The 21,091-nt window shown below is 41.9% G+C and overlaps 2 protein-coding genes across 5 annotated transcripts in view; one reads left to right on the top strand and one right to left on the bottom strand.

Annotated features, from left to right (window-relative positions):
* Positions 1 to 549: 549 nt before the first annotated feature.
* On the bottom strand, positions 550 to 18,410 carry LOC128108713 (gem-associated protein 8-like). 2 transcript variants are annotated; one of them, XM_052735676.1, is made up of 2 exons: positions 18,141 to 18,410; positions 550 to 2,339 (listed from the first exon to the last, which is right to left on the bottom strand). In XM_052735676.1, exon 2 carries the CDS (start codon positions 2,208 to 2,210, stop codon positions 1,494 to 1,496), a length of 717 nt encoding a protein of 238 aa, XP_052591636.1. In that variant the 5' UTR covers positions 2,211 to 2,339; positions 18,141 to 18,410; the 3' UTR covers positions 550 to 1,493. The 2 variants fall into 2 exon arrangements, with proteins under 2 accessions (XP_052591636.1, XP_052591635.1); XM_052735675.1 differs by lacking the exon at positions 18,141 to 18,410 and adding an exon at positions 17,409 to 17,521.
* Ephx4 (epoxide hydrolase 4) overlaps positions 17,746 to 21,091 on the top strand; it is a 36,020-nt gene continuing 32,674 nt past the window's right edge. For 2 of the 3 annotated variants that reach the window (XM_052735673.1, XM_052735672.1), the window contains exons 1-2: positions 17,746 to 17,970; positions 20,137 to 20,222. In XM_052735673.1, the coding sequence (XP_052591633.1) occupies positions 17,746 to 17,970; positions 20,137 to 20,222 (311 nt within the window). Of the gene's footprint in view, positions 17,971 to 19,846; positions 19,958 to 20,136; positions 20,223 to 21,091 lie in introns of those variants that run through there. The other variant, XM_052735674.1, reaches the window with a different exon arrangement.

The following is a 21,091-nucleotide window of genomic DNA, read 5'->3' on the forward strand; positions in this document are numbered from 1 at the left end:
GGCCTCAGAAGCTGTGTAGATAGTGGAGCCCAGAGGGTCTGCCTGTACCTCCCAAGTGTTGGTATGACATGCCTTTACCACCACACCTGGCTTCATGTAATTTTGTACACCTAAAATCCAGATGTACTTTCATGCTAGAATGTCATGCATATTAATGCAGTTTTGTCTAAGGCCCTTCCTTCCAAATACCTTGTCCTTAAGGCTCACAACTCATTTACTAAACTTCCACAGGAGATTTATGGTCACTTTATCTGACTTGTAGTAGTCAAATGAACTGAAACACCGTTAGGAATTTAAGTTAGATTAGATCAGAATTAAATTTGGAGACTGACCAATTTCCTTTTCAGGCTTCTATGTGCACCTGCCTGTAACTCCCCCTCCCTCTCCCCTTGAGGATTTCCTGTCTTAAAAGCAGCAGAGGAGTTCTCTCTGGTCTCCCACTCCAAAATCAGCTGTGTACAGAAACAGAAAGCAACCGAATTGATACAGGATAAAATGGGGTTCCCTATTGGGGTTCTTAGTCTCAGTAGTGAAAAAACCAACTCAAACTGAAGCACAAGGATGGTTTATTAGAGTTTACCCAGAAACCTCAGCGCAGATAAGCTGTAAACCTGCCTGATGGGCAGGTTTATGTAAAGATACCTCAGTGGAGGAGAAGGCAAGTAGACACTGTGATCAGCCACGAGCTGGGCGAAGAGAGTTTTAGAAAAATAGGAAGCCCAAAGCCTTAGGGAGTCTAAAAACATACTTTTATGTTTTTTATTTTACAAATAAAGTTTTATTGGAATAGAGTCACATCCATTTGTTTACTCAGTATCCATGGCTGTTTGTATGCTATGAAGTCAGGGTTAGGCAGTTCTGAGACAGACCACATGGCCTGCCAAGCCCAAAGCATTTACTTTCGGGCCTTTTATGGAGCACGCAGGCTGACACCTGGCCGAGTGACAGTGGCATTTGTCTTACTGTACAACTGCATCATTCTCAGAGGGATCCAAGGGTTACAGTCAGTGAGAATATGTGGATCGGAGCCCAGTGTGGGGTGCACACCTGTAAGCTAGCAGCTGGGAGGTGGAAGCAGGAAGCTTTAAGAGTTTGAGGCCAGCTTGGGCTATATGTGAACTAATCTCAAAAAAAAAAAAAAAAAAAAAAAGACTCGTGGCTTCAGGCTTTTGTGACATCCAGGAAGGTTTAAAGAAGGAAATTACAAACGCAAACCACTAGACAGTATCTCTAGGCAAGAATTTCAATGAACTATTAGAGAGCAAACCAAGAGCCGGTACAATGTACACGATTATCACTTTATGGCATTCCTTGTGTTGGCAACAGTACACCTCCTGCTGACCGAATTCTAAGCGGCTGACAGACTGCATCCACTGAGTTGGCATACAGGCCTCCTTCTCTGAAGGAGAGACGAAGAGAACACTCCAAAGGTAAGAGGGAAAGGCCAGGAACTGTGTCCAGGAGGCACTCCCCAGGGTCCCTGTGCCCAGGACTCAGAACTTCAGGGGAATGACAGGCCAGTATTTCGGCTGCTTTTTGTCACAGTACTTGTCAAAGCTCAGCTGCACAGCAGCCTCCATGGCCAGGATCTTGGGGGCACTGTCCCCATACAGGCGCTGCATCTCGGCTCGGCGCCGCTCCCCGGGCTTCTCGGATGGGGGCTCCGCTGACCGGCGGCGGCTGTAGTACAGGCCGTGGTCCGCACTCACATAGTCTTCCAGGCGCTCCGCCTCTAACTGCTGCTGTCGCCGCCGCTCCTCTCGGTGCCTCTCGGTCTCTGCAAAGTACTGGCGGAGCTCCTCGGTGATTTCCATACTGCTCACGTCACATTCGACTTCGTCATCTGAATGTGACTCCATCTCTTCCTCTTCGTGCGGGGCTTCACCTTCTCTTGGGGAGGCCTGGGCTCTGCTGCTATCCCACTGAGGCTGCCCAGAGCTTTGGAGATGTGGAACAAGGGAGGGAGGCTCCTGCCAGGCCGTGTGCTGGCCTTGAAAGTTCCAAGGATGCCTAGCCTCATAAGCAAGAGAGTTCCAGGGAAGAACTCCATGAGGGGAGAACCACGGGGAAGTGAAATAGGAATCCCTGGACTTTCTGTAGGCAGTCTGGTGGCTTCGCATCCAAAACATGGCATGGTGATAATGTCGCCAGTATCTGGCATACACTGGGTGAGAATACCAAGATGCAGTAGCTCTCCATTTCGATGCCATTGCTGCTATCTCTGCTTGCAAGAGTCCAAGTGGGTACTCGTGGGCATGCAGCTTGCAGATCTCAGGCGGTGGGCAACCACAGGCCCAGTTCTCCGTGGAGGGGGCCTTTTATGTTTTTAAAAACATGCCCTGGAAGAGTCCAAAAGAAAAAGACAGAAGGGAAGGGAAGGAAATAAGACCTTTTGAGTCAAGCCTCAGGCAGACAGACCAAGCCCAACCTCATGACTGCTGGTGAGAGGTCAGGAATTCTGGGGAGGGAAGTACACTCTCTTGTTGCGGTAAACCTGCCTTCCTAGGGATGGGCCCTCAACCGGGTCCCAGATGGAGGAGGCAAGGGTACACCTCCTAGAGTAGATTCTCATAGAAATCACGTACTTGAGTCCAGCCTCCTAGAGGCTAAAGGTCCTGGCTGGCCAGAGGCAGCAACAGGGCCACCACTGATGAAGATCAAGAAATCCCCCCACTACAGATGAATGACCAAAAAAATAAAATAAAATAAAAAAGAAGCACAAAGAGTGAAAAACAGAAAGTATAACACACACACACACACACACACACACACACACACACACACACACACACACACACTGTGTGTACTCCCCCAAGGACATCAGTAGAACAGCAATTTGTAAAAAGAAATAAGACTTTATATAAGATGAATTGCTAAACAGTCTTATTAATAAAAACCCCGAAGTCAGATATTGGAATTAAAACTGAGAGATCAGAGGAATAGGATGAGCCACAGCCAACCTCACCTTACCAACCCTCAGCCTCCAGAGAGACCTACTTCCTGCATGCTCATGCCTATATGCCTTTCTGTTCTACTATCTCACTTCCTCTCTCCACCCAGCTACATCACTTCCTGTCTGTCTGTACAGACCTCCAGACCTCTATGGTTAGTGCTGGAATTAAACGTGTGTGCCACCATGCCTGGCTCTGTTCCCAGTGTGGCCTTGAACTCACAGAGATCTAGACGGATCTCTGTCTCCCGAGTGACAGGATTAAAGGCATGTGTTACTACTGCCTGACTTCTGTGTTTAATATAGTGGCTAGCTTTTTCCTCTGATCCTCAGATAAGCTTTATTGGGGTACACAGATAAAATATCACCGCATTTCCCCCTTTTTTGTCTAATATATAAAAAAAGTTATAATTAATATAAAAAACTATATACAATAAGTACAATAACAATACACAATATATACAGACAATAAATACATCAACAATGTCTAGTCCATTTGCATTTGACAAATTCAGCAAAAACATTCCACTATCTATCTTATCTTGGTGAGTCCAAAATGTACATAATTTACTTTCTATCCTAACTTATATTACTAACAGAAAACTATCTTTTGGTATCTTTCAAACTTATATACTTTACACCTCTTTAATGAATTTCTTTCCTGAAAATGTTAACAAGGAAAACTGTAACTATCTAATCTTCAACTCACCTCAGAGACCCGAGAAGGAAATAATATTAACTGAGTAAGGAGGAAGTATAAACAAGCGACTTCCAAAAAATTTGAGTTATGACAGAAACAGCTGACTGCCTGAACAGTCACCCAAGTTTCCTCTGCAACACTGGGGCATTATCTTTGGCCTGTAGGCCTAGCATATTTGACAGACTCATCTGTGAAATAGGATTTTCTCAAGAGCCTTCCTACCTTGCCTTGGCAAGGATTGGCAGTCCTTTGTTTTGTGTCCTGCTTGTCCATTTTGAACAGCATACTGTCAGCAGTCAATGCAAGGGCACTTTCTTGCCCAGTAAACTCCATATGGAGTTTCTTCAATGCCTATCATCTGCTCTTAAGTAGATTGGTGCTGCCAGGAGCAGACATGTCTCATAGTCATAGAAAAAAACTATATTATTAAAATATCTTAAATGCCATATTCTGTAGATTTCTGAAATGCTTCAAGATGACCTATCTATTTAAAATATATTTCTGCTTGACCTTGAAAACATGCCTAATATGACTACAAATGCAATTGTAATGACTAACTGCTACTTCTACTTCTTTATATCCTAATTAGTTAGTAATAATAACTTTCAAGGATTAGCAAACTGCATTACGTTGTTAAATTAACTGTATAGGTACAATACCTTGAACAAGATTAGAAATATATGTACAGTATTTTTTAACAAAATCAATCTCAAATTTGTATCAATATACATAATTTGTATACAACATACAAAAATTCAATTCAATATAAAATATTTTAAAACTAGCAGTTGCCTTTTAAAAGTAGATTCAATAATCTACCTTTATATCTTATCATATCAATATAAATCAATCTCAAACTTGTAGCAATATACATAATTTGTAGACAATATACAAAAATCCAATCCAATGTAAAATATTTAAAACTAGTAGTTGCTTCCTAAAAGTAGATTCAATAATCTACCTTTTTCTCTTATCATATATCCATATTCTCTCTTTTTTTGCTTTTCAGAGTAGATTCAATAATCCCTTTATTCTGTCATTTCTGCATCTTTTTTTAATAGATTAAATAATCTACCTCTTATCTGTATCCTTTTTGTTTGTTTGTTTGTTTGTTTGTTTGTTTGTTTTCAAGACAGGGTTTCTCTGTGAAGCTTTGCACCTTTCATGGAACTCACTTTGTACACCAGGCTGGCTCTAACTCACAGAGATCCGCCTGCCTCTGCCTCCCGAGTGCTGGGATTAAAGGCATGCACCACCCCACCCCACACCACACCCCACCCCGGCTGTATCCTTTTTTTTTTTTTTCAAACAAGAACCTTAAATCTAATCTTCTTTGTTTAGTATGTTTCCTGACCATTAACAATAACAACTTGTAACCACGTATCCTAAACAATGACAATTATCCAAAACCCATTGAAAGACCAAAACCACCCACCCCTCTTGGGAATGTGGATATTGTGTTCTTAAAATTACTTCCTGCTTTCTAGGGGTGAAGGCATCCTTAGGGGATCCTGAAAAGAAAAATTTTTGGTTAATTGTCATGTCCTGGGAGAGGTAGCTGTATCATTTGTTGTCCAGTCTCTGCATAATGCGAAAATGCAGGGCTAGTCTCAAGTCCTTGCTCCAGCAGTCTATGAGGGTGGATCATCTCAGCTAGCCATTGTCCTGAGCAGTTTGTAGTCTAAAGCTGATCTTTGGGTGGTGTTTGTCAGCTTAGTGGTGTTATCATTGTCCTGATGGAATCGTCCTTGTGGGGTCCTATCATCTTTCTAGAGACTTTAAATTTGCTGTTAGGCATGGTCATGATTCCCAACAGAAAACAGATAGAGACTCAAACACCAAAACATGTACAGACAGCTAAATGAAGCATTTTTTTTTCTAGAATTAGTTAGTAGTCTATATGACCATTAATATCATGACAAAAGTTTAAAATATATAGTATTAATCTTATAAATTTTGATATAAAATTCATACCTTAAGAAAAGTTTTAAAGAATCAAAATAGAACCAAAAAATTATGAGATTAGTGGCAATAGAATAGTCCTTAATTTTGGTTTTCCTTCTGTCCCATATAAGGTGACTCTTCTGACATGATACAGAGATACAGAGATTTTGCATTTTCTCTCTCTCTCTCTTTTTTTTTTTTTTTTTGGTTTTTTGAGATAGAGTATCTCTGTGTAGCTTTGGAACCTGTCCTGGAACTTGCTCTGTAGCCCAGGCTGGCCTCGAACTCACAGAGATCAGCCTGGCTCTGCCTCCTGAGTGCTGGGATTAAAGGCGTATGCCACTGCCACCATTGCATTTTCTTTTAACAAGCATGCTTGAGTTTAGAGAAGGAGAAAGTCACACTCCAACTCCAAAGCCAGCTTTAATTTTTAATTGAACTGGGACTATTTGTGTTAAGTGTCTGTAGAGAACAGAAGAAACAAACATTTAGGAAGACTTATGAAATTTCATATGTGAAATAGGCTGATTCATTCCTTTTCTTGGGACATTTTTCTGGATGATTTGTCCCTTTTCTTCAGTTGTCTCATCTGTCCAGTATTCCTCAGATTCCTTAGCCTTCATTCTCCTGAAAGACAAAAACAAAAACCTTTCCGAAACCCTAACTTTGAGGAGGTTCCCTTTTGGCAAGTTATTATCTGATTAAATGAAAAGGCATGTGTTACTGGTATAAGTTAGTTTAAATTGGATGTTCATGCTGGTCGATGAACTATCACCACTTCTAATTAAGAGGTCTCTCTTATTCAAAATTGAAACTTTATCAATTTTGTTGGTACCCACACCTTATCTTCTCCTGTAGAAACAAAAGCAAAACCTCATCCCCAACGTAACACATATCCTGGTTTCCATTCTGAGGTCAGCACATCTTTAAAGTATATAGGTTGATTTAATTCTGTAGTTTTTTTTTCTATTATCCAATGTCTCTACACAGCTGTTGTTCCTTTCTCATTAGCATTGAGAAAATTCAAAGTTAATAGAGCATAATGTAATCTATTTCTGGGGATTTTTGTTACCCATTTCTGTTTATTTAGCATATCTTTAGAATTTGATTTGATCTTTCTATGACTGCTTGGCCTGTAGGATTATGTGGTATACCTGTAATATGCTTTATGTTGTAATAAGCAAAAAACTGTTTCATTTTACCGGAGACATATGCTGGAGCTTTGTCAGTTTTAATTTGTACAGGAATACTCATGATGGCCATAACTTCAAGCAAATGCATGGTTACAGAATCAGCCTTTTTGGAACTCAGAGCAGTTGCCCACTGAAATTCTGAATAGGTATCAATGGTGTGGTAGAGTACATATTTCAGTTTTCCAAATTCTGCAAAATGAAACACATCCATCTGCCAGATTTCATTCCTCTGAGTACCCTTTGGGTCACATCCTGCTTGTAGTGAAGTTTGGTTGTAAAAAGAACAAGCAGGATATTTCCTTATAATATCCTTGGCTTGTTGCCACGTTATGGAAAAATTCTTCTTTAAACCCTTAATATTGACATGATGTTTTTATGAAATTCTGAGGCCTCCAGCACATTTCCTATCAATAGTTTATCGATCTCATCATTTCCTTGTGCTAGAGGGCCTGGCAGACCCATATGGGATCAGATGTGAGTTATATATAAGGGATGATTTCTATTCCTGATTATATCTTATAACTGAATAAATAGTGAAGTTAATTCTGACTCATCAGGGATAAATTCTGCAGTCTCAATATGTAATACTACTCTTTGAACATACTGAGAGTCAGTAACTATGTTGAGAGGTTCCCAAAAAAATCCATTAATACCATCAGAATAGCATACAATTCTGATTTTTGGACTGAATTATAAGGACTTTGAACCACTTCACTTAAATTCTGATTTGTAACCTGCCTTTCCTTGTTTGTTTGCATCTGTATAAAATGTAGGGGCTCCAGATATTGGTGTTTCCCATACAATATAAGGCAAAATCCAATCAGCTATCTTTATAAGTTTAATTCTATCACTTTAGGGATATTTGTTGTTAATCTTTCCCAAAAAATTTTTGCAAGCTCTTTGTCAAGGTTCACTTTCTGCCCATAATTTGTCAGTTTCATCATTAGTTAAAGGTACTACAATTTCTGCTGGGTCTATTCCTGCTCATTGATGAAGTCTCTATTTTCCTTTTAAAATCAACTAAGAGATCTTTTCCACATAAATTTTTTACTCTGTTTATTTGGTAGAAATTTCCATTCTAATATAATATCTTCCCTCTGCATTAAAATTCCTGTAGGAGAATGCTTAGAGGTTAAAATAACCAAAATGCAATCAAGCTTTGGATCCACACAATCCACGTGTCCTTCCTGTACTTTCTTTTCTACCAAGACCAATTCTTTCTCAGCTTCAGATGATAATTCTCTTGGACTATTTAAGTCCTTGTCACCCTCTAAGGTTTTGAACAAATTACTCAGTTCATAATTTTTTACCTCAACAGCAGTCTGTAGATAGGATATGTTTCCAAATAATTTTTGAAAGCTATTAAGAGTCTGTAATCAATCTCTCCTAATTTGTACCTTTTGGGGTTTAATTTTTTGTAGACCTATTTTATATTCTAAATAATTAATACAAACTCCTCTTTGTATCTTTTCAGGAGCAATTTGTAATCCCCAACAAGGCAAAATTTTCTTTACTTATTCAAACATTCTTTCTAAAGTATCTGCATTTGAATCAGCTAGTAAAATTTGGCCATGTAATGATATATTATAATTTAGGAAATTGTTTACATATTACTTCCAACGGCTGTCATACAAAATATTGGTACAGAGTTGGACTATTTAACATTCCCTGTGGGAGAACCCTCCATTGATATCTCTTAACCAGCTGAGAATTATAAGTAGGTACCATGAAGGGAAATCTTTCTCTGTCTTTTTCTTGTAAGGGTATTGAGAATAAACAGTTTTTTAAATTGATAACTATAAGAGGCCATCCTTTTGGTAACAGAGTAGGCAAAGGAATTCCAGATTGTAGAGAGCCCATTAGCTGAATTACCTTGTTAATTGCTCTTAGGTCTGTTGCCATTCTCCACTTACCAGATTTCTTTTTATTAACAAATAGAGGAGAATTACAAGGAAGGGCTGGTTGATTCTTCAATATGTTGAACATTTAACTGCTCTTGTACCAGCTCTTCCAAGGCCTGCAATTTGTCTGTTTTTAAAGGCCATTGCTGAAACCATGTCTATTAACCATTTTAAAGGCAGAGCTGTTGGTGTCTTTTAAAGATCAGCAGTTGTTGTGCCCTGTTCTTTTACAATCTGGATGGCCAGTGACTGTTCTTTATAATATCTTCTAATATTTTTCTCAGAAACACATTTTAGTTTATGGTTTGTTTCTTTGGTTGGAGGAATGTTAATTTGGGTATTCCATTGTTGTAATAAATTACAGCCCCATAAATTCATAGCTATATTAGCCACATATGGCTTTAATTTTCCTGTCTGTCCTTCTGGCCCTATACTTTTGATCCATCTTGCACTCTGTTTCACTTGAGATAATGTTCCAATCCCTAACAGCTGAACATTTACCTCCTGAAGAGGCCAATTTGGATGCCAAGATTCTGGTGCAATTATTGTTACATCCGCACACATGTCTACAAGACCTTCAATGAGAATGTCATTTATTTTTATTTTTATTTTTGGTCTTTGTTCATTTATAGAAGTTTGCCAAAAAATTCCCTTTATGGTTTCTCTTGAATTTCCTGTTCTCTCTGCTATAGCTGTTCTATCACCCCGAGCAGCCTGGTTTATTATAACAGGCATTTGGTTATTTAATTGCTCTGGGAAGGGGTTTCTTCTATGATGGCAAGAAAGGTTTGAACTGAATTTGTAGTGGGGGGCCTGTGAGAGGCCCCTCAGGGAGTTTCAAGATTACCTTGTCTGTCCCTTGTTGATCTACATTTGTTAGTCCAATGTTTGCCTTTACCACACCTTCTGCATAATCCAGAAGGGAGGGGCATTCTGTTGCCATTGTTCCTTGAAGAAACATTTTTTCTCAGAACACTCTGTTTGCAGTCTTTTTTTAGGTGACCTTGTTTACCACAATTGAAACATCTGATGTTACTGTTTTTCTTCAAACCTCTTGAAAAATCACCTCTCCTATCCAAGTATCATCATGGTTATGAGATTCAATATTAATTGTATCTTTGATCCAATCCTCCAAGGATGCTGATCTTTCCTTTAAGGACCTGATTACCCTTTTGCATGCTTTATTGGCATTTTCAAAAGCCAGAGATTCAACTATTATCTGTCTAGCTTCTGAATTTGGTATTATTCTGTTTACTGCTGAAGACAGCCTTTGTAAGAAATCCATGAAGGTTTCTTTTGGGCCCTGTATAACTTTTGTAAATGATTCAATTTTCTTTCCTGCTTCTTCAATTCTGTCCCAAGCATTCAAGACTGCCATTCAGCATAAAATTAGGGTGTGGTCATCACATAAAGATTGTCTTTGCATATCAGCATAATCACCTTCTCCAAGAAGTTGATCTTGGGAAATCATTGTTCTATAGTCTTAGCCTCCTCTTTCCACCAGGTTCTCCATTGTAACTGTGGACCAGCCTCCAGGACTGCTGTAACCAAATCTTTCCAGTCTTGAGGGATAATTCTATTACAAGTTGACCACAAGTTTAACATCAGCTTTACAAATGGAGAATGCATACCATTTGAGACTACAGCTTCCTTAAATCTCCTCAGATCTAACATTTTCACAGGAGTCCAGTTAGCTCATAAACAGCCTTGAGCATTTGGCAGTTCCTGTAAGGTTACTGGATAGATTGTTTGGTTGGTTGAAAACAGGCTGTTTTCTGTAATAATGCTGTATCTCAATGCTGAGATAGGTTCACCTTTAAATTCTTCTGTCTGGGTCTGAATTTCTCTATGATTTGTTTTAACAAGTTTTTCTAAAACTTTTGTCTTGGCACTCAAATTAACCAACCTTTTAATGCTAAAATAAAAATGATCAAACAAATAATATTCATAATTCATGTTATGTAAATTCCATCAACATTAATTATCCTCTCATTTAATTGTTCCATTTTCAGACTGCCTAATGTGTTATCAAACAAAGACTAAATTCTCTCCATTGTAAAAATGTTTCCCATTTTTTAATGTGGGAAAAAATTCTCTTTTAACTAATTCCTCCCTTTAAGAAATCTTAATTGACTCACCAAGCCTGCCAACTGTGTAGAATGGTAGAAGTCCAAGGGAATTTCAAAGCAGCTACCTAGCGTGGTAGCAGTCCAAAATGGGAATCAAGAGAGAGCCCACCACCCACCAGGAGAGAAAAAGCCGAAGAGACTCCAGCCACATGCAACTTGGGCCTAAGCCAGGACCTGTAAGGCCACAGGCAAGTGGCATTTTCCTGAATTTGTGCCACAAATGTTAGGGCATCAGATGTAAGACTAATTGCTAAACTGTCTTATTAATTAAAAAAAAAACCCAGGGCCAGATATTGGGGTAAAAACTGAGAGATCAGAGGAATAGGATGAGCCACAGCCAACCTCACCTTACCAACCCTCAGCCTCCAAAGAGACCTACTTCCTGCATGCTCATGCCTATATGCCTTTCTGTTCTACTATCTCACTTCCTCTCTCCACCCAGCTACATCACTTCCTGCTGTCTGTACAGACCTCCAGACCTCTATGGTTAGTGCTGGAATTAAACGTGTGTGCCACCATGCCTGGCTCTGTTCCCAGTGTGGCCTTGAACTCACAGAGATCCAGATGGATCTCTGCCTCCTGAATGCTAAGATTAAAAGTATGTGCTACCATTGCCTGACTTCTATGTTTAATATAGTGGCTAGCTTTTCCTCTGATCCTCAGATAAGCTTTATTGAGGTACACAGATAAAATATCACCACAACTTTATTGGCAGGAAATAGTTTGGAGAAAAGAGAAATTTCCAGAAACGGGAAGTTTTGAAATAGACTCTCAATGAATGGGTTAAAATTTTTCAAATAAGGTGAAAGGAAAGTAAGTGAGAACTGTGGGTTTAGCTTAGTGCTAGAACACTTATGTAGCAAGCACAAAGCCCTGGGTTCAATCCCCACCACTACACACACACACACACACACACACACACACACACATGGAAGATACACCCAAATAAACGTACTAGGAAACAGCACAGAGAAGGAAGAAGGAAACAGGAAAAGGAAGTGTTGGGCTTTGGCAAACTGTGGCCCACAGATCAGATCCCATTGCTGCCTGGTTCTCTGAAGGTTTAGTCACGTGAGCATGGTGACACAAACCTTTAGTCCCAGAATTTGGGAGGTAGAGGCTGACAGATTTCCATAAGTTCCAGGTCTACATAGCTAATTCCAGGTTAGCCAAGGCCACCTAGTGAGATTCTGTTAAAACAGAAAGCAAACAAAAAGTGCCCAGCTTCATGCACTTATTGGCACTCTGTGGCTGTTTTGGTGTTTGATGATGAAGTTAGTTAGCTTAGTGGGTAGAGCTGCTTGCCACCCAGCCTGACTACCTGAGTTTCATCCCCAGGATCAAGATTGTGAAAGGAGAGGACCTACTACCGCAAGTTCTCCGACATCCACACATACGTTTACCTAATCCATACACATGTAATTTTTAAAATACCGAAATACTTACCATCTGAACTCTTACTGACAACATGTTACAAAATTTGCCAACCATTGATCTGCTGGATAAAATTAAAAGATCTAACATATATCTAATGAGAATCCCTGAAACCAACCAGGAATAACAAAAGTCATTTTTTGAGCAAACAACAATTTTGATTTTCTTAAAATTGAGAAAAAATGAATTCTTGTAGATATCTAGCTCTGTGTGTGTGTGTGTGAGAGAGAGAGACAGAGAGACAGAGAGACAGAGAGACAGACAGAGACAGAGACAGAGAGACAGAGAGAGAGATTTGGTTTGGTTTTGCTTGTTTTGTACATGCATAGGTGTGTGTGTGTGTGTGTGTGTGTGTGTGTGTGTGTGTGTGTGTATGTGTGTGTGTGTGTGTCTGCCTGCAGGACAGAGGTGGATGTTGGGCATCCTCTATTGTCACTCTTGAGGAAAGGTCACCCCAATGATTCCACTCCAGACTCATGCAGTGCTAGAATTGGAGGTATGAGCCACCATACCTGGCTTTTTGTCTTGGAAGTATAATATTCCAAGAACTGTGAAAAATAAAAACATACCTAAGACTTTTTTCAGTGGCCATCATAATACCATACACAAAATTTGTAAGCAAGCAAAGAAAATAGCTGTTTTAGAGAGATTACTTTAATTTCACCAAACGTAAATGAGCTATCAGCAACAAAAATACGAGGGCAGAGGAATCCAAACTTCAGAGCTCTGGAAGAAAAAGGCCTGCTAGCTTGAGATGTGGAGATTTTTGGATGTCTTTCGTTTCAGCACTAAAGTGTGTGCTAATCCTGTGCTTTTTCTCATTGCATATCTAAATACAGCGTTTCTCATTGGGCAGTGTCCTTAGGGGGCAGCTGGTTATCAGTAAGGTGTGTTAATCATGGTGCCATGTCACATAGTTTCTTTCAGTCCTGTTCTGAACTGTTTGCCACAGGAGGGTGTGCATGGATGAGAGTCTAGGTTGGTGAGATACTAGCTTTTCCATGAGGGAAAGCAAAGCTGTGTGCAGTTCATTGCTGACTGCAGGGTCCTTTCACATTGTAGATCATAGTTCTGTGTGCACAGAAAGGATGACAAGTCTTTGCTGAAAAACAAAACTAGCAGTGTATGTCAGCTTGTGATTCTGAATGCAGTAAAACTATGAATTGGCGCTGGAATTTTCACATTTTCACCATGTGTACCCTCAATCTACACAGTGTGGCCCCATTGTTTCTAGTTTCTCCACCTAGACCATGTGGTCTCTGCTGTGGATGGACCACAAGAAAATAGGATCAGATGATCAAATGGAAGGTTTTTGTTTTGTATACATAGATTTTTTTTAAGAGGGGAGAAAGAACTCTGAAGAGTGTGGGGGGATTCAAGGGGAGAATTCCTTGTCTTAGTTACTTTTCAATTGCTGTGATAAGGCAATTTAGAAGAAAGAGTTTATTGGGGGCTTATAGTTTCAGAGGCAGGCAGGCATGGCACTGGAGCAGTAGCTGAGAGCTTACACCTTGTCCACACGTAGGAGACAGAGGGGCTAACAGGGAATGGTGAGGGCTTTTGAAACCTCAAAGCTCAACCACAGTGATACACCTCCTCCAAAAAGGCTACATCTCCTAACGCTTCCCAAACAGTTCCACCAACTGAGAACAAAATATTCAAACATGAACCTATTGGGGTCATTCTCATGCAAACCACCATATTGTTCATGGAAAGGTTTTTAATGGCCAGATTCGAAAGAGGCATCTTGAACTCACAACCCATTGACCACAATCCAATCTCTTGGTTACACCTGACTGGAAGCCTGGAGAATTGAGAACAACACACAGGCATTGCTAACTCTTGGCCTGATGAGAGTTTAGGAGATGTGTATGGATATTGAACATGGAGAGACATTCAGCTTCTTAGTTATTGAGGGAAACAAAACTGAAGCCATATATGATAGTGATCTTAACTCATTGTTAGCTAAAATGATATTTTTATCATCATATGTTGGGGAGGATTAATGGGAGCTCAGACACCAGCAACAAGACTCAATACACATAACCGATTTGTAAAATATGCTCTTTCCTAAGGGCCAATAGTTGTATATTCAACTCTCTCTGATAGACATGTAGCAGTTCCCTCCAAGCATGTGCTGCAAAGAAACCATTGCAGACTAGGAGATATGAACAAGAGCATACAGAACACATACAACACAGATCATAAAAAGAGAGGAAAAGAGAGAGAAAGAAAAGACACAACCACAATACTTTCGGTCAATGGAATGGTATGGAGTGGAGACCTCAGACATAAAGAGCTGTGGTGAAGATACAATCCAGTAGACAGGAGCTCATTAGAGACAGGGTAGGCTTGTCAACAAGTGCCAGTGGAGAGTCTAAGATACATGAACGTCAAGCAAAACCTCACATCTTATACAAAAACTGCATCATAAGCAATTTAAGACTATAATAAAACAAAAATCTTTAGGCTCAGGCTGGAGAGATGTCTTAGAAGTTAAGAGCACTGGCTGCTCTTCCAGAGGTCCTGAGTTCAATTCCCAGCATCCACATGGTGGCTCACAACCATCTGTAATGAGATCTGGCGCCCTCTTCTGGCATGCAGACATACACGCAGGCAGAACACTGTATATATAATAAACAAAAATCTTTTAGGCTCTACTGGCTAGGCCAAGAGTTTTTAGACTTGACATTAAAAGGATGAGTAATAAATGGAAAAACTGACAAATTTGACTTCGCCAAGATTAAAACGCTTTTTTCCCCCTGAAAGGAAAAATACAAATAAGGAGAAAGACAAACCGCGTTATGTTTAACAAAGGTTTGTAATAAACTATGAGGAACTCTCAAACTCATCTATGAGAAAGCCTAAAATACAAGAATAAAGGTATTTGTGAGTGTAGCCCAGTACTAGTGTGTGCAGACATACCACCCCTGCTAGGCCCTGGTTCCATTGTGGGGATGGGGATCAACACCACGTAGAAGACTTGTATAGCCGCTTTGTCAAAGAAGGGTATATTTGAGTAACGTGACCAAACCGAAGAGGATGTTGTATGATATTTTGTTTGTGTTCTGACAAATAAAGCTTGCCTGGAGAACAGAGGGTGGAGCTAGCCACTAGTTAACCATAGAAGCCAGGCAGTGGCACACACCTTTAATCCCAGCACTTGGGAGAAGCAGTAAGATCAGGAGTTCAAGGTCACCTTGGGCTACAGGAGATTGAACCAGTCTAAAAGAGAAACACAGCCAGAGGTGGTAGTACCCACCTTTAATCCCAGCATTAGGGAGGCAGAGACAGGAATGTAAAGCAGGTGGGAACAGGATCTAAACCCCCCTTTTTGGATTTGTAGGATGTCTCTAGTGGCTGCTGCTCTGCTTCTCTGATCTTTCAACACTATCCTTTATATCTGAGTTTTTATTGTTAAGACTAATTAGGATGGCACTTCAAGAGACCTAATGCTATTCACCATTAGAGAAATAAATTCACATTAAGTTTCACTCTTTTTATTGATTATCTAAGTTAGTATACAAAGTAGTAAGTTTTATTATGGCATACTCAGACACATATTTTGTCCTAATTCATCGACCTTCCCAAGCTACCCTCCTCCATGCTCTGCCCTCTAGCAACTCCCTCCCTTCCTGAAGATAGTTCCTCCTTCTATTTAGAATCAAGTGTTCACTGTGTACCTCTGGAATGGCTGAAATTAAGAAGAGTTCAATACCTAGTGCTTTCAAGAATGGGACTCAACAATGACTCTCTCAGATTATTGGTGAGTCCAGTATGGTCACCATTTTTTTGGAGTAGCAATTGAACCCAGGGCCTTAAGAACTCTGGTTTGCAGGCTGCGGCAGAACCTCTACTCCTGAGCAGTCATTCTGGGAACCAGTTTGATTATCTCAGGAAGCCAAAGTCCCACTTACCTGCCTGGCCCTACAATCTCATTGCTAGGTGAAATGAAAAAATAAAAATGTTTACACACAAAACTGTAGATTTATCCAACCATCTTATCAAATAAGAAACACAGAGCCGATTCAGAGAAGAAAGCCAAGAAGTCAGAGCTAAGCGCCTCACCCTTCCTGATTCAGCGATCCTCTTCAGCCAAGAGAGCTCTTCGAAAAGGACCTACTTCCTGTGTGTATGTCTTTATATTGTCTAGCTGTTCTGCCTTCTCATTGGTTGTAAACCCAAACACGTGACTGCCTCGTCACTGCCTGTATGTACCACCCTCCAGGTCCTTAAAGGCGTGCGCCACCGCTGCCACGCACTTGCTATGGCTCTAATAGCTCTGACCCCCAGACAACTTTATTTATTAACATACAATTGAAATCACATTTCAGTACAAGTAAAATACCACCACACAAAACATTTTATGTAGATGTAATGATAACAGCCCCAAGTTATACAGATGTAAGGAACGGGACAGAGATGGCTTGGCAATAAGAGCACTTCTTTTTCAGAGGACCTAAACTCAGTTCCCAGCAAGAGGAGAGGAGGGCACAGACTCACAGCCACCTGTAACACCCCCTCCAGAGGATCCAACGCCCTCTTCTGGCCTCTGTAGGCACCTGCAGACACCCCACATACACACATACACACACACACACACACACACATACACACACACACACACACACACACACACACACACACACACACACACACTGGAGGGGAGGGAAGGGGAGGGTAGGTCCTGTTCCATCACTCACCTCATTCCCTTGAGGCAGTCACACACACACACACACACACACACACACACACACACACACACACACATACACACACACACACACACACACACAAACACACAAACTGGAAGGGAAGGGGAGAAGGGAAGAGAGGGGAGGGGAGGGGGGAAGGAAGGGGTAGGGAGGGAAGGGTGGGAAGAATGAAGAGAGAATGAATATTTCTTAACCAGACACTTGATAAACTATTGCGGGAACTACACCAATGGGGTTCGGAAGAGGGAAGGGGAGGGGAAGATTAAGAAGGAGAAGAGAGGGTGAGGGAGAACACCTTGCTAAATGCCGGGGAACAGACCAATTGGCTGCCTGCGCCTTGGTCCAAAGTGCCTTTTGCTCTTTTGCTGGCTGAGCTGGTAACTTTGATGCAACAGTGAAGTTGAACAGTTAACATCTGCAAGAGATTCTCAAGCGTACCTACCTGAAGAAATAACGGACGCAATTTAGTACAAAAGTCCCTCCCGCCCTCCGTGGTTCTCGCATCCAGAAGAAGGCCTGAGGCATTCCCGGTTATCCGGGAACCAGGCTTGAACCTGTTCGGAGCAGGGCGCTTCGGCAGGACCCCAGAATGGCGTTCCGCGTCGCCTTCCTTTCGCCCGGCACTAGGGAAGTGGCACGGGCGTAGGACAAGCACCCAGGCCTCGCTCTGCGCGGTCCCCGAGGCCTGGGCGCGCGGCGTGTGCGGGGCCGGGCAGGCGCGCGGGGAGGGCGGCAGGCGCGGGAGGGACGCCGCAGCTCGGCTCCCGCAAGGCCGCCCCATGGCCCCGCCGCGCCCGCCCCGCCTGGTGCCCGCGCTGCGCGCCCTGCTCTACTGGTCCCTGGTGTACGGCTACTGCGGGCTGTGCGCCTCCGTCCACCTGCTCAAACTTTTGTGGAGCATCGGCAGGGCACCCGCGCAGACCTTCCGCCGGGCCGCCCGGGCCAACCCTCCGGCGTGCCTGAACGACCCCTCCTTGGGGACCCACTGCTACGTGCGGATCAAGGTGAAGGCCGGCGCGCGCCTGGAGCGAGGGGAGGGAGCGTGCCGCGGGTGGGGGCCGTGGGAGCGGCGGGCGCCAAGGGCGCCGGTCGCACTGTGGGCTCCGGGAGGCAGGAAGGACGGGGCTGGGAGCTGGACAGGGGCTCAGTTTATGTCTGTCTGCTTTCTCCTTACCTCGTATGTGGGGTTGGGGGAAGACTATTTCTAGGTGGAATGTCTCTAACCGGATCCTCCTGCTGAAGCAACTCTAATAATTCTATCCCCTTTCCTACTGCAAGGAGAAGACGTCTCCTGTCACCCTTTCTGCCTTTTAGGGCTCAGCTCAGCTGCAGAACAATGCTCCTGACGATGTCCTGCTGTCTTAGGCTTTTTGAGATGGAGCAAATGGACAGTTCTTTGGAAAGTCATTTCTGATTTCAGATGACCTAGGCAGCACTTAACAGTTAAGAAATGGTGTATGTTTGTGAGGAATGCCCATGTGAGCAGTCAGGGACCGGAGTAATGGAATAAAAAGTAGGTGTCCACTTCTCCCTAATAAAGCTTCGTTCGCTCTGCTTAAAAAAGGTGTCAACCATACAAACAGATGTCCATTGTCAATGCTTGTCCCAACTTCTGTCACAGCCCACAGACATTCTATTTCCTGACGCCAGGTGGTGGAGTGACATAGTCTCTGTGATACGCCCTACAGTCTGACTCACGAGCCTTTCAAAGGCAACATACAAGGAGATATTTATGTTACTGAGCCCTGACTCTCTATCAGCAGCTAAATTTCCCAGCAACTGGGGTTCAGAAAGGCAGGAGGAGTCTGAAAAAGACGTAAGAATTAAGTGCGTTCACGTTTGGAAAAAAACAAGAAAACAAAACAAAATAGAAAAATGAACCAAAGTTCAACAGACTTAGAACTTAGTATAATTCGTTATTATAATTATTGACTTGGCATATACTCAGAAAAATAAAGTATTTATTAAATCCAGTCCAGCGGCCATAGCATTTCATTCCACAAGACCACTAAAACAATTTTTAAAGGTAACAGCAAGTTCACATTTGTTAACTGTCTAACTTATGGACAAAATGCAGCCTATGGGTCATCATGAGGTTCCTCGGAATGCTTTTCTTTTTCCCAGAAGCAGAACTAAGATATAGACACAGTGATTCTAGTCCCCTAGTTACTACATTCCTCTCTACTTCTATTGATTTAGTGATGTTGGGACCAGCCCAAGGCCTTGGTCATGCCAGGTAAATGCCACTCCGCCACTGAGCTATAGCCTCAACCCTCCCAACTACCTTTACGACTTATGTGACTTGTTTGGGCCTCATTTGGGGGAGGGGATTGCAGTACTGGGACCCTAAGCTAGGGTCTTGAAAAGCAAATGCTCGGCTGCTGCACCACAGCCTCAGCCCCTGGGCCTCATTTTCTAAACCTGTAACCTGATAGAGTTGAATGAAATGACCTGCCAGACTCTTTCACGTCAAAGTCCAGGGTCCATGCTCAGCTTTTGACATCTACTATCGTTCATACTTTCGGGGACTTTGCTTTTCTTCTTTTCTCTGTTTTCCTGTTTCCTTGGCGTTTGCTGTATTCTTCTCTTGTTCCCAATCCTATTCTTTTCCTTGGTCTAGCTTATCTTCCACGTGCACAGTGAGGTCTTGGGCACTTGGTATATCCCACTGTTAGAAGCACACACAGGAGGAACAGGAAGCCAGGGGACCATATATGAAACACTCAAGATAATAGTGTGGGAAGGAGATACCTAAAAATAAGAGAAGGGGGTGTGAGTTACATAAGTGATGGTTCAGCTTCTGACGGGTGAGCTGAGCAGAGTACCCAAGACAGACTTAGCAAAATTGAAATTCAGATCAGAATTATTTACATATCCTGAAGGAGATGAAACGTGACACCTCAGGAAGATGAAAGCTATGTTGTGACGTTGCTTCAGAAGCTCAAATGCATACATTGACCTCGTAGTAGAACAAAGAGGGCTATTCTAAAGGTAATACCCCAAAAGGCGAATGGGTCCATTTATCCTATTGATAACTCACGTTGTTAAATTAATATTTATTTCTTAATGCTAAGATAATTCAAGTGAGAGTGTTTTTGGCTAAATGGAAATTCTAAGTGTCGTAGTCTGATGGTGCTCATAAACAGGTTATCCGTACTTTCCACTTTCAGGATTCGGGGTTAAGATTCCACTATGTTGCTGCTGGAGAAAGGGGCAGACCACTCATGCTGCTGCTTCACGGATTTCCAGAATTCTGGTAAACTTACCAACTAACTTTTTTCTTTTGCATTAATACCTAACATTCTGGCTTAGTCCATTTGGTGCGGCTGTAAAAGAATAGGTTATTTTTTCTTGGGTCTGGAGGCTAGGAGGTCCAAAATCAAGGCACACGAGCCGGTGGGAGCTGCCGTATGTTGGGCCATCACATGACGGAGGGTGGAAAGGGAAGAAAGCAACGGAGGGTAAATCTGTGCTTGACCCGTGAGGTCAGGATCGCTCATGTCCCAATCATGCCTAGCGAGTCCTATTCTTGACGCTGTTACCATCGCAGCTAAATGTCGTCGTGAATTTTGCAAGGGCAAACATTCTAACTGTAGAACTCACTGTAGAATCTCCTGTAAGGACACATCATCTCCCAGACTGATTGCTCCTGAGTGTTCCTGAAGTCACAGCAATCGTTTCCCTCCTAATCTAAAAACATTCATACACATGGCCATCCTAATTTTTTTTGAGACAGTGTGTAGCCCAGGCTAGCCTTAAACTCAAACCCCTTCTCTTTCAGCCTCCCAGCTACTATGCTTACAGGTGTGCACAGCCACCCCTAACTCTGCCTCTCCCTCCGAAGATTAAAAAGTCTTCTAATGTTTCAAGTTATAAAATATTTTCTGCAGAGTAACTACTGTGAATAAAATAACCGGGGCAAGGGAAGGAGATCTGAGCAAACCACAGCCTCCAAGTACTTGGCAGGAAGCTTTTGCCTTGTTGAGAAGGCAAAGGGAAGACATGGCCACCGTAGCATATGAACGTAGGCTCTATTAGAGACCTAATGTTTTAAAGTAAAAAAAAAAAAATGCCTATAGTTAAAAATTTATAGTGGTTAGTATTCTAGTCTATTTGTTGATTAGA

Source organism: Peromyscus californicus, unplaced genomic scaffold (assembly GCF_007827085.1).
Source record: "Peromyscus californicus insignis strain IS unplaced genomic scaffold, ASM782708v3 Scaffold_13__1_contigs__length_99412109, whole genome shotgun sequence".
NCBI classification, from domain to species: Eukaryota; Metazoa; Chordata; class Mammalia; order Rodentia; family Cricetidae; genus Peromyscus; species Peromyscus californicus.